Below are 13,786 nucleotides of genomic sequence, written 5' to 3'. Positions count from 1 at the left end.
GCTCTGTTGCCCAGGCTGGAGTACAATGGTGCAATCTCGGCTCACTGCAACCTCCTCAGCCTCCTGAGTAGCTGGGATTACAGGAGCGTACCACCACGCCCAGCTAATTTTTGTATTTTTAGTAGAGGCGGGGTTTCACAATGTTGGCCAGGCTGGTCTGGAACTCCTGACCTCAGGTGATCCACTCAGCTCTGCCTCCCAAAGTGCTGGTAGGATTACAGACATGAGCCACCATGCCTGGCCTTTCTTTTCTGGATGGAACATTGTAGACTCAAATGGAAGTAGCAAAACCATAGGCAGTTTGGAGGGTAGGTCAGGGGAAGGAGAGAGAGTCTCATCCCTAAAATAGTACTTAGGGATGGGATGCACACTGCCATCTTGCTTCGATCCTTAGCAGCATTTCCCAGATAAAAGCAAATGGGAGAGAGTTTCCCACCTGAAATTCAAACATGGGGAAATTATCTTGATCCCCTACCCATTTGTTTTTACTCTATACGTGGAGATGAAATGGTTCCATGAAAACCTGTCACCTGGTAAGTGGAATGACGTGGATAGCAGAGAAGAAAGTGGTTTAGCAGTGCCAGCTGGATATGGTGAAATGGGCTACTGGATTGGGCTCCAGCCACACAATGCACAGGTCAGGATCATGTGCTGCAGGCCAGATTAACCGGTTCAAATACTGGTGGCCCTGCCACTTAATAGCTATGTGAAATTAGATAAGTTACTTAATCTTTCTGTGCCTCCCTTGTGAAATGGTGAAGAATAATACTGGTACCTATATCATTGAGTTGTGATTAGGATTAAATATATAAATACTAGTAGATGAAAAGTACAAAAAGTCTGACTTAATCAATGAAAGGTAACTATTATATAAACGCTTCCATTGAAGAGAATTCCATGATTTTCACTTTAGAGGTGTCTTAAAGGTATCTCCCAATTTTATTTTTATTTAGACAGGGTCTCACTCTGTCACCAGGCTGGAGTACAGTGGTGTGATCATAGCTCACTGTAACCTCTAACTCCTGGGCTCAAGTGATCCTCCTGCCTCAGCTTCCCGAGTAGCTGGGACTATAGGTGTCTACGACCATGCCCGGCTAATTTTTTTTTTTTTTAAGTAGAGGCAGGGGTCTCACTTTATTGCCCAGGCTGGTCTCAAACTACTGGCCTTAAGTGATCCTCCCGCCTCAGCCTCCCCAAACACTGGGATTACAGGCATGGGCCACTGTGTCCACTCCCGATTTTTATTCTCTGAGTGCCATGGCTATTCTTGCTGATTAAGGGACAAGTAAATATTACCCTTTTGATTTGAAAAGGGATGCAGGCTGGGCACGGTGGCTCATGCCTATAATCCCAGCACTTTGGGAGGCCAAGGCAGGAGGATTACTTGAGGCCAGGAGTTTGAGACCAGCCTAGCCAATATGGCAAAACCCCATCTCTGCTAAAAATATAAAATGTAACCTGGCATGGTGGTGCATGCCTGTAATGCCAGCTACTCAGGAGGCTGAGGCAGGCGAATCCCTTGAACCTAGAAAATAGAGGTTATGGTGAGCCAAGATTGTACCACTGCACTTCCACCTGGGCGACAGAGCTAGCTCCATCTCAAAAAACAGAAAAGGGGTGCAAAAGCCTTGCCTCAAAATCTCTCTCCTTTTCATTTGTTACAGATAGCTGAAGTTCTGCTTTTTTTTCTTTTGTAGTAAGGATTGTCCCCTTTTTAAACCCTTTCTAGCTTGTAGATTATAATCATTCTGAAACGGGAGGAAGAGAGTTTGAAGACACTGTTTTTAGGGGAAATGGTACCAGGTAGAAGGGAGAAGGGCACATTAGAAGGCTTTGTCTAGGGTCAGTTCCAAGAAATAAATGGTAGCCAGAAATCCAGGTAAAACAGAGTCTTGGCAGGGTGCAGTGGCTCATGCCTATAATTCAGCCTGGGCGACAGAGAGAGACCTCGTCTCCATTTTTTTTTTTTTTTTTTTTTTAAAGTCTAATCTATTAAGACACTCACATTTCCTATTGTAGGGAAACCAATAAGTGACAGTCCTCTTGGGTTGGTAAGTTTGCCTTTTCTGTACAAAATGAAAATTGCCTTCATCACCTTCTGTTGTCCAAAAAGTCTTCCTCTTGTCTCTTCCTCTTACTTTGCCTCTCAGTTGCTGCCCAGGTCCAATCAGAACTGTAAATATAAGACCGTATTTTCCCCCTTGGCTAGATTTCTGAGACCATGTCTATAACAGAATGTCTATTCTTACTTGCAAAGCTGGTGTTAAAAGTTGCCTTTGGCAGTTTAAGGATGGGGAGCTGTCTTCACTATGCCTTCATGAACTGTGAACAGCTCTGGAAAAGGAGTAATCACAGGCATCTGCTTCCTCTCTGAAGTTCCCAGCTGAGAAGAAAGCAGTAGGAGCTGTGATGAAACGAAAACACGTGGATGAGCCCAGCTCCCCCAGCAGGCCAGGGCCGGACAGGTCAGTGGTGTGGGGAGAGAGGCTCACGCCTGCATCCTAGTTAGGCTTTACCAGCTATCACTATTGGTTGACCCTGTCCTTCGGTGAGTCACTTTATTTTTTAGGACTTCATCAGTATCTGCCTATTCCAGTGGATGGACTGAGGAAAAGGAGCAAGTTAATATTTATAATATGATTTGAACACAGTCCTTTGTCAGCAAAGTATGATTTTTCTGTTCATCAAGATGAAGTCTGAGAGGAAATACAATCCGATTTAACTGAATTCAGGACATTCCATAATACTTACTATGCTAATATCATCAGAAGGCACAAGACTTATGAAGTCTCAGAATATTATACAAAAACATAGGGAAACTCGAAAGAGTAAGAACAAATAAAATATAATTCTATTTTATCCAGTGAGCAGTTAGTTTTTGGAACCTTAAGAGGCAGTCCAGACTAAAATGTAAATGTTTGCAAGGGGGTCTGTATCTATCATGGGGTGGGGTGCTGTGATCTTAAGGGGAATGTTGTTATGGAGGCTACTTATGTTCTTTCAATTCTCTATCGGGGACAAAATGAGTCAGTAAGACAGTTCAGTCATTCTTATTAGCATGCTAGAAAGCTAATAAGAATACTGCTGGAATAATCCAAGGTGTGGTTTGTTCCCTAGCCCAAGATACTTCCACCCTAGGCCCACAGAAAATAGCTGCCCTTTTCCTGGAACTCTGTAGACCCCTAGACATACAGGAGAAGTAAGAGAGACCACTAGGACGCTGACCCCATGTCCTCCAGAGGTACATGGAGGCAAAGAAGTAGGGAGCTCCCTTCCAAGCCAGGTGGAATATGAGGGTACTTGAAGGTATGAAGCTTTGCTCTGTACCATTCGACTGAATTTTTTATGGAAATGAGGTCTCAGATTTTCCCTTTCTCTGGGTTTTGATACACGATCAAGTATTTCAAAATCTGATACCTGCTGTCAGTCACATTTTCACTTTCTCAAACCCCAGATCCCTAAGGGTCTCAAACTGGGATTCCGCTGTGAATTAAAGCAGCACCCAAAGAAAATTTGGCCGCCCAATTTATTCTGCCAGCCAGGAGTGGTATAAAAATAGCCAACCTGCTGAAATATTCATTTGGGTCACATTTGCTTGAATGTAGTGATATTGCCTCTGCCAGTAACACTTCCTGCATATTTCCCTCCACCCTCCACCAAACCTCAGGGTCAACATAGGGCCTTCCAGTCAAGGCCCCAGCGAAAAGAAGCCCCCTGTGGAAACCGGGAGAGTAAGTACCAAATGGAGACTTAGAGGCTGTTAGCTGTTCCTGTTCTGTTACAAGTCAGGATTCCAGTTACCAGCACATCTTGGTTTTTTGTGCAGATTGAATTGACCGAACTCATTCTTGGGTTTCATTGTTTGCAGAATAACATTCAACTATTATGCCCTTGCCACAACCCATCCCAAAGTGGCTGCATAATACATGCATCGATGAATCTTTTTGCTAAAAAGTCCTCTCTTCACCGGGGATGGTGGCTCACGCCTATAATCCCAGTGTTTTGGAAGGCTAAGTGGAGCGGATCACCTGAAGTTAGGAGTTCGAGATCAGGCTGGCCACGCTGGTGAGACCCTGTCTCTACTAAAAATACAAAAAATTAGCTGGGCATGGTGGTGCATACCTGTAATCCCAGCTACTCGGGAGGCTGAGACAGGAGAATTGCTTGAACCCGGGAGGCGGAGGTTGCAGTGGGCCAAGATCATGCCACAGCACTCCAGCCTGGACAACAGAGTGAGACTCTAGCTCAAAAAAAAAAAAAAAAGTCCCCTCTTCTCAGCTTAAAAAGCTGCTTGTACTCAGCAGTTGAAATAAGAAAATATGTCTGTATAGAACTGAGGTGGGATCCAGTATAGAATTTTCCCTTTAGAAAACTTTTTGCCTTCATCTACATTGGAGTCTGAGTCTAGGAACATCTAGTTTTAACAAATGAGCTAGGCATGTATCAGCACTGATAACTGGTAAGAGAAAACTTCTAAAGCAGTGAAGGGTTGGCCCCTGATGGGATTAGATTTCATTTATGGGGTCTGTTTCCCATTTAGATATTCATATATCTGCTACCCCTCCTCCATTTCAGGACTTCTTTTCTATGCAGTCTCTAAAATAGTGACCTTTTTTTTTCCCCTCCCCACTTTAAATAGCTATTAGCTGGTATCCATGCCTTAAAGATCCTTCCTTTTTTGTCTATGTCTCTAAAGTAGCTCTGACCCTAAGTATCCAAACACAACTCACTTTCTTCACCTTCCCAGGACCCATACTGTTATGGAGTATGGAGCAAACTTTTATGGAGCAAACTTTTACATATGCGTTCATTCAACAGATTTTCTTTTCTTTTCCTTCCTTCCTTCTCTCTCTTTCTCCTTCCTTCCTTCCCTTTCTTTCTTTCTTTCTTTTTTCTTTTCTCCTTTCTCCTTCTTTCTTTATTTACTTCTTCTTTCTCCCTTTCCTTCTCTCTCTTTCCTTCTTTTCTTTTTCTGTCTCACTCTGTCTCCAGGCTGGAGTGCAGTGGCATGACCTCAGCTCATCATAATCTCAACCTCTGCCTCCCAGGTTCAAGCAATTCTCCTGCTTCCGCCTCCTGAGTAGCTGGGACTACAGGTGTGCACCACCAGGCCCAGCTAATTTTTTGTATTTTTACTAGAGACAGGGTTTCACCATCTTAGCCAGGATGGTGTCTATCTCCTGACCTTGTGATCCACCTGCCTCGGCCTCCCAAAGTACTGGGGTTATAAGCATGAGCCACTGTGCCTGGCGGTTTTTTTTTCTGAGATAGAGTCATGCTCTGTTGCCCAGGCTGGAGTGCAGTGATGCCATCTCGACTCACTGCAACCTCCTCCTCTCAGACTCAAGCGATCCTCTCATTTCAGACTCTGGAGAAGTTGGGACTAGTGGTGTGTGTCACCACACCCAGCTAATTTTTGTATTTTTTGTAGAGACGGGATTTTGTCATGTTGTCCAGGATGTAGTCAACAAATTTTCATTGAGTGTCTAAATGTGCCAAGTATCAGGGATACTTGGCAACAGCCCTAAAAACACCAACAGTGTATGGCTAGGCAGACAATTACTGACAGATGTGCCATGTGCAGGGTCAGAAGGAAGCACCGGATACAGAGAGAACATAAAGTGGCCGAGAGGGAAGGATTCCCAGAGTAGCTTTCAGTACAGTGCTAAGAAATGCTACTGAAGAAGTCAGAATGGACTGGATCTTGAAAAGCCTTGAGACTACCTTCAAGATCACAGGAATTCTCTAAAATATTTTTAAGTAGAAAAATGAAGTTATTTTCTTTTTTTTTTTTTTTTCTTTTTTTTTTTGAGACAGAGTTTCGCTCTTGTTACCCAGGCTGGAGTGCAATGGTGCGATCTCGGCTCACTGCAACCTCCGCCTCCTGGGTTCAGGCATTTCTCCTGCCTCAGCCTTCTGAGTACCTGGGATTACAGGCACGCGCCACCATGCCCAGCTAATTTTTTGTGTTTTTAGTAGAGACGGGGTTTCACCATGTTGACCAGGATGGTCTCGATCTCTTGACCTCATGATCCACCCACCTTGGCCTCCCAAAGTGCTGGGATTACAGGCTTGAGCCACCGCGCCCGGCATCATTATTAAAGGATTATTCTGTCTCCTGCTCAGAAGGCATTGTGTTGGGTGCTCAGGCACACACAAACATATGTAAACCCTGATTTCTTTTTCTAGGAGCTTGTAATTTAGTTGGGAAAGGAGTATATCCTTGGGGATTTACACCTCTGCCTCTGTGACAGGGGCAGAGTCCAGGGCCCCAGTTGTGCTGTGGCCAGCTGGCCCACTGAGTGATTTTGGGCAGATAGTCAACCCCTTCTATGCCTCCCATCCTTTAGGGTGGTAAGAAAAAAGAAATGAGAAAGTACATGAGGAGTACATGAAGCTCTGGAGAACAAAGACGCTTTATACAACCAAGATAATTACTCTTAAAGAAACATTTTCCTCGCTCTCTACCTTTGGTACCTTCCTATTCTTAGTTTGACACATCATCTCTCTCAAGAACAGTACCCATAGCTTCTTACTCAACATAATTACCTTTTCAACCTGATTCTGGCTTTAGAAAAAAACTCTAGTAAAAGGAACATGTTTATTGATTTTGACTCAAAGCCCAAAGACATTCACCATCATGGACCCTGTTCCCAGGAAGATGATTTCTCCTAGATTAAAGTGATCACAGTGACTCTCAGTGTAAGTCACTTGAGCTGGAAAAATTGAATTTGCTCCTATGGTCCATTGCTTAATATGTTCTGCCCCCTTTACATGGAGTTAAGGGTACAGGATCACAGTCACTGTGCATGTGCGTGTCTGAACACATTGGGAGCCTGTGTAGGGAAAGCGTAGAAGAATACAATATGTATCTCTGTTTTATAAGAAGTGTTTTGCGGAAAATGGGAAGGAAGAGCAGAACCCCCTTGCCTTTGTTACTTCAGGTCCCAGATCGAAAGATCCAGACTTTGGAAGGATAAAAACTGGGAGGGAGCAGATGAATGGGCCAGAAGTGAAACAGACTAACTTCACGTAGCATTTTGTTGTTGTTGTTGTTTTCCTGTATCTGCTTGAACTGCACTTCTAAACAGATCTGGCCCTGAACATACAGAGGACAGTCTTGCATCAGGTTTTCAGAGTATTATATTCGATGGAGGTCCCAGATGTACCTTCAGTCTGAGTTCCAGCTATAATGCTTTTCCTCTCTTACGACTTTTCCTTGAGAAGATATCTCTCAAGATTTTGGGAGAGTATAAAAAAGCTACACTGTCTTGTCAGGGGACTCTTCCCTGGTTCAGAGGTAGGCTGTACGTCTGTCCCAGGGCCTTTGCCCTCTTGTTCTTCCTACCAACTTTAATAGATGCTTTCACTAGGGCCACTGTATGTAGCAGGATTAAAGCCCCAAACGTAGGTTCGTTAAGTTTGTAAGAATCCCTCAAGGCAGAAACCAGAGCTTGGCCTTCTAAATTCCATCTCCACTCTCTCTAGAAAAGGTAAGAATGGTCTCCTTCCTCCTCAGAGTTCCCTGTTGCTTTTATAGGAATATGACTTAGGTGGCTGCCCATGTGGTCTGGATTTGAGCAGTTTGTGAATAGGCTCAGTTCAAAGATACCTGCCATTCTAACCTGAAGCTTATTCTTAGGATGGGGGCAAGTCCTAGCTTTTCTTTTTTCTTTTTCTTTTCCTTTTTTTTTTTTTTTTTTTTTTTGAGACCGAGTTTCACTCATGTTGCCCAGGCTGGAGTGCAATGATGCAATGTTGGCTCACTGCAACCTCCGCCTCCCAGGTTCAAGCGATTCTTCTGCCTCAGCCTCCTGAGTAGCTGGGATTACAGGCATGTGCCACCATGCCCGGCTAATTTTGTATTTTTCGTAGAGATGGAGTTTCTCCTTGTTGGTGAGGTTGGTCTTGAACTCCTGACCTCGTGATCTGCCCGCCTTGGCCTCCCAAAGTGCTGGGATTACAGGTGTGAACCACCACGCCCGACCTAGTCCTAGCTTGTCTAGAGACTTGCCATGCCTCTGCCTCCCAGAACCTACCTTTACAGTCTTCAGCCCTTTGCTCTAGAACTCTTCACCATGGGAGCTAAGCTATGAGGATGCAAGGCTTCAGAATGATACAACGGACTGGGCCAGGCATGGTGGCTCACACCTGTAATCCCAGCACTTTGGCCAAGGTGGGTGGATCACGAGGTCAGGAGTTCGAGACCAGCCTGACCAACATGGTGAAACCCCATCTCTATTAAAAATACAAAAATTATCCAGGTATGGTGGTACATGCCTGTAATCCCAGCTACTCAGGAAGCTGAGGCAGGAGACTTGCTTGAACCTGGGAGGCAGAGGTTGCAGTGAGCCAAGATCTCGCCATTGTACTCCAACTTGGGCAACAAGAGCAAAACTCCATCTCAAAAAAAAAAAAAAAAGAATGATACAATGGACTTTGGGGACTGGGAGGAAAGGGTGGGAGGGGGTGAGGCATAGAAGATTACACACTGGGTATAGTATACACTGTTTGGGTGATGAGTGCACCAAAATCTCAGAAACCACCACTAAAAAAAGTATTCATGTAACCAAACACCTGCTCCCTAAAAACCTATTGAAATAAAAAATATTTTTTAATGGGAAAAAAATTCAGTAAACTGCTTACCCAAAAGTAAAAAAAAAGAACTCTTCACAAGCAAAACAGCTCGAGGAGCTCCATCACTGCTGGGTGGGTAAAGCCCCTCGGTTCTGACTGGGTAAAGAGAGGAGTAGCCAGTGGCAGATTCCCAAAGAAAATAGAACCATATTTCTGACTATCAAGGTGTTCACTGGAAAAATGTGAGCCTGGAGTCAGGTTATAAAATGTCCTCTTCAGAGTACAGAGAAATTTCTATAAAGCAGCAGCACATGGAGAAATAATAAGATTGTGTTGTATTGTGCTGGCTGCTAATGCCACAGTCATGTTTTCACCATGCCTGGCTCTAGCCATGCTGATCCTATTTATTTAATGGCACTGTGCCCTCATACCTCATGTCCCTGTATGGAATGCCTTGCTGTGACTGACCATCTCCTCACCCCTGTTATGACAAAATCCCACTCATCCATCAAGGCTCCATTCAAATATCACTTTTCCTGTGAAGCCTTCCTTGACTAACGCCACCTGCTCCATTAACATCCTCCTCAGCAGCCACAGCACTGTATATGGATTCGTTGGGTGGTCTTATCACACTTTTTTTTTTTAAGACAGGATCGGCTGGGCGCAGTGGCTTACGCCTGTAACCCCAGCACTTTGGGAGGCCGAGGCAGATGGATCACGAGGTCAAGAGATTGAGACCATCCTGGCCAACATGGTGAAACCCCGTCTCTTCTAAAAATACAAAAATTAGCCAGGCATGATGGCACGTGCCTGTAGTCCCAGCTACTCAGGTGGCTGAGGCAGAAGAATCGCCTAAACCTGGGAGCTAAGACTGGGCCGCTGCACTCCAGCCTGGTGACAGAGCAAGACTCCGTCAAAAAAAAAAAAAAAAAACTGGAGTCTCCCTCTGTTGCCCAGGCTGGAGTGCAATGGTACAACCTTGGCTCACTGCAACCTCCGCCTCCCAGGTTCAAGTGATTCTCCTGCCTCAGCCTCCCAAGTAGCTGCTGAGATTACAGGTGCCCACCACCACACCTGGCTGATTTTTTGGTATTTTTAGTAGAGACAGAGTTTCAACATGTTGGCCAGGATGGTCTTGAACTGCTGATATCAGGTGATCTGCCAACCTTGGCCTCTCAAAGTGCTGGGATTACAGGTGTGAACCACCATGCCTGGCCATCACACTGTCTTAAAATTGACTAAGTTTATGTCTATTTTGCCCCATAGATTATACATTTCTCCAAGGTAAATTTAAGGTCCTCCTGATTTCTGAAACCTCAGTGTTCTGTCCTTGATCATAGTAGGCACTCAGCAATATGGAATAAGTTAAACCCAGCTTGATTTATTCTTGGCTCTTAAATCTTATTGTTTTAGTGGGACAGTGGTTAGGATCTTTGAAATGAAAAAGGACAGTCCTATGGAAAGAAATGTAGAATCTGTCTAGGCAGTGAGAAGCCAGGCCCCAGTGCTGATGTGAAATCAGTTCTCCATCAAATAGCATTTAGATTATAGGAGTAAAGTTTAATAATTTTCTTGGTCTTCTTTCTATCAGAACAGGGAAAGAAAAACCCAACAAGGATTGCAGGAGACTCTGGCCTCTGATATGTCTGATGTCCAGAAACAAAGTAGGTTCTGGGAAATTTCCATTTATTCTCCTTTAATAATCACCCTTTCCCTCACAGTTCTCTGAAGAGTAGAGCAGCACAGAGCTGAGTCTGGGCACACTCAGTAGGTAATGTGCCTTGCTCCCGTGGAGGCGCCTGTTAGCCATCTTCTGGTCTGGGGGCCTGTCCTAGAGTGATAGAAGCCCCCCAGCTCCCGAAAGGAGCGAAGGGAGGCAATGCATGCCCTTCCTCTGCTTCTGATAGTGAAGTTGTGCTCCTCATTTCAAAACATTTCCGAGCGAGGTGATAAACTTTATAGAAAAGTTGGGAGAGGGCTGGGCGTGGTAGCTCACACCTGTAATTCCAGCACTTTGAGAGGCCGAGGCAAGTGGATCGCTTGAGTCCAGGAGTTTGAGACCAGACTGACCAACATGCCAAAACCCCATCTCTATTAAAAATACAAAAACAAACAAACAAAAAAAATTAGCTGGACATGGTGGCGTAAGTCTGTAACCCCAGTTACTCAGGAGCCTGAGGCAAAAGAATCTCTTGAACCCAGTGCGTGGGGGGACGTGGAGGTTGCAGTGAGCCAAGATAGCACCACTGCACTCCAGCCTGGGCAACAGAGCAAGACTTTGTCTCAAAAAAGAAAAATAGAAAAGTTAGGAGGATTGTGTTTTCCTTTTCTGCTTTTAGAGAATGATCTCTTCCCTTTGGAGCATTAGTGTTAATATTGAAGTTACAGAGGCTGGGCACAGTGGCTCATGCCTGTAATCCCAGCACTTTGGGAGGCCAAGGGGGCAGATCATGAGGTCAGGAGATCAAGACCATCCTGGCCAATTTAGTGAAACCCTGTCTCTACAAAAAAAAAAAAAAAAAAAATACTGAAGTTACAGATGGTTGCTTTGCAAGGGTTGGGAATGCATATCAAGCTTTTGCCCTCCCTACTTGTTGATCTTTTACCCAGCATGAGGATTCAATGTGGGTTGCCGTTATCACAGAAACAGGGATGTAAGCAAGTGAGTCCTTCAACAACTTGTCATTCTCTGTGAAGACATACCAGCCAGAGTGCATGGCTGGAACTTGAGCTGGGTAAATATCCCCAGAGCCTGACTGAAAACACTCTAAGGTCAGAATAGCATCTTACTGAACTGAGATGAAATTGGGAAGATCAGAAAAAACAATCTACCTGGCTTTAAAGAACTCTTGGTGTGAGGTTGCCTCTGGCTCATAGTGGATATTCTACCTTCTACTCACATGAAAACAACCTATGGATGAACATCTTGTTCCTGCCTGATTGTTTTCCTTACAGATTCTGAGTGGGGACACAGCCTGCCAGGGCCAACTGTCCCACCACTGCAGCAAAGCTCATCTCCACCTAAGGAGCAAGGAGGCAGCGGCTTCATTGAGTTTCTAAGGTAAGACAGCTTCTGTCCAGCCATCAGACTCTGGAGATCCAGCTCAGAGCAGCTCATTGAGTCTTTCAGGGAAATTAGAATAGAAAAGAAAGCAGATTACTTACAGAGGCGTCTCAATTATGTCTAGGATAGATGATGAAAAAGAGATTGAGAACAAAAGCCCTAATTGTGCATTTATTTTTTTTAATTGCATTTTAGGTTTTGGGGTACATGTGAAGAACATGTAAGATCGTTGCATAGGTACACACATGGCAGTGTGGTTTGCTGCCTTCTTCCCCATCACCTATATCTGGTATTTCTCCCCATGTTTTCCTCCCCAACTCCCCACCCTGCACTGCCCCTCCCCTATTCTCCCCCACAGACCCCAGTGTATGATGCTCCCCTCCCTGTGTCCATGTATTCTCATTATTCGACACCCACCTATGAGTGAAAATATGTGGTGTTTGATTTTCTGTTCTTGTGTCAGTTTGCTGAGAATGATGATTTCCAGGTTCATCCATGTTCCTACAAAGGACACAAACTCACTGTTTTTTATGGATGCATAGTATTCCATGGTGTATCTGTACCACATTTTCCCTGTCCCGTCTATCATCAATGGGCATTTGGGTTGGTTCCAGGTCTTTGCTATTGTAAACAGTGCCACAATGAACATTCGTGTGCATGTGTCCTTATAATAGAACGATTTATAATCCTTTGGGTATATACCCAGTAATGGGATTGCTGGGTCAAGTGGAATTTCTATGTCTAGGTCCTTGAGGAATCACCACACTGTCTTCCACAATGGCTGAATTAATTTACACTCCCACCAACAGTGTAAAAGTGTTCCTATTTCTCCACATCCTCTCCAGCATCTGTTGTCTCCAGATTTTTTAATGATCGCCATTCTAACTAGTGTGAGATGTTATCTCAATGTAGTTTTGATTTGCATTTCTCTAATGACCAGCGATGATGAGCATTTTTTCATATGTTTGTTGGCCTCATATATGTCTTCTTTTGTAAAGTGTCTGTTCATATCCTTTGCTCACTTTTGAATGGGCTTGTTTGTTTATTCTTATAAATCTGTTTTAGTTCTTTGTAGATTCTGGATATTAGCCCTTTGTCACATGAGTAGACTGCAAAAATTTTTTCCTGTTCTGTTGGTTGCCGATTCACTCTAATGACTGTTTCTTTTGCTGTGCAGAAGCTGTGGAGTTTGATTAGGTCACATTTGTCTATTTTGGCTTTTGTTGCCATTGTTTTTGGTGTTTTAGTCGTCCTTGCCTATGCCTATGTCCTGAATGGTTTTGCCTAGGTTTTCTTCTAGTGTTTTTATGGTGTTACATATTATGTTTAAGTCTTTAATTCATCTGGAGTTAATTTTAGTGTAAGGTGTCAGGAAGGGGTCCAGTTTCTGCTTTCTGCACATGGCTAGCCAGTTTTCCAAACACCTTTTATTAAACAGGGAATCCTTTCCCCATTGTTTGTTTTTGTCAAGTTTGTCAAAGATCAGGTGGTTGTGGCATTGCCTCCGAGGCCTCTGTTCTGTTCCATTGGTCTGTATCTCTGCTTTGGTACCAGTACCATGCTGTTTTGATTACTGTAGCCTTGTAGTATAGTTTGAAGTCAGGTAGTGTGATGCCTCCAGCTTTGTTCTTTTTTATTGGAATTGACTTGGCTATGCGGGCTCTCTTTTGGTTCCATATGAAGTTTAAGGTAGTTTTTTTCCAGTTCTGTGAAGAAGGTCATTGGTAGCTTGATGGGGATAGTGTTGAATCTGTAAATTACTTTGGGCATTATGGGCATTTTCACGATACTGATTCTTCCTAACCATGAGCATGGAATGTTTCTCCATCTCTTTGTGTCCTCTCTTATTTCATTGAGCAGTGGTTTGTAGTTCTCCTTAAAGATATCCTTTACATTCTTTGTTAGTTGTGTTCCTAGGTATTTTATTCTCTTTGTAGCAATTGTGAAGGCAGTTCGTTCTTGATTTGGCTCTCTTTAAGTCTGTTATTGGTGTATAGGAATGTTTGTGATTTTTGCACATTGATTTTGTATCCTGAGACTTTGCTGAAGTTGCTTATCAGTTTCAGGAGATTTGGGGCTGAGACTAATTGTGCATTTAATAAAGACTGTGTCTTACTCATTTTTACACAACTCACCTCTACCCTG

The 13,786-nt window shown here is 43.9% G+C and overlaps 1 protein-coding gene across 8 annotated transcripts in view; it reads left to right on the top strand.

Annotated features, from left to right (window-relative positions):
• The window catches only part of LOC101029185 (membrane-anchored junction protein), a 37,361-nt gene that overhangs the window by 17,881 nt on the left and 5,694 nt on the right, over window positions 1–13,786 (top strand). For 3 of the 8 annotated variants that reach the window (XM_074401682.1, XM_074401681.1, XM_074401684.1), the window contains 5 exons: window positions 408–533; window positions 2,020–2,051; window positions 2,377–2,465; window positions 10,169–10,241; window positions 11,533–11,638. In XM_074401682.1, the coding sequence (XP_074257783.1) occupies window positions 408–533; window positions 2,020–2,051; window positions 2,377–2,465; window positions 10,169–10,241; window positions 11,533–11,637 (425 nt within the window). In that variant the 3' untranslated portion in view covers window position 11,638. Of the gene's footprint in view, window positions 1–407; window positions 534–2,019; window positions 2,052–2,376; window positions 2,466–3,667; window positions 3,732–10,168; window positions 10,242–11,532; window positions 11,639–11,836; window positions 11,879–13,786 lie in introns of all 8 variants that reach the window. The other 5 variants (XM_074401679.1, XM_074401680.1, XM_010348287.2 and 2 more) reach the window with 3 other exon arrangements.

Source organism: Saimiri boliviensis, chromosome 6 (genome assembly GCF_048565385.1).
Source record: "Saimiri boliviensis isolate mSaiBol1 chromosome 6, mSaiBol1.pri, whole genome shotgun sequence".
NCBI lineage: Eukaryota > Metazoa > Chordata > Mammalia > Primates > Cebidae > Saimiri > Saimiri boliviensis.
The sequence above is the reverse complement of the archived record's forward strand: the minus strand, read 5'-3'. Positions and strand labels throughout refer to the sequence as shown.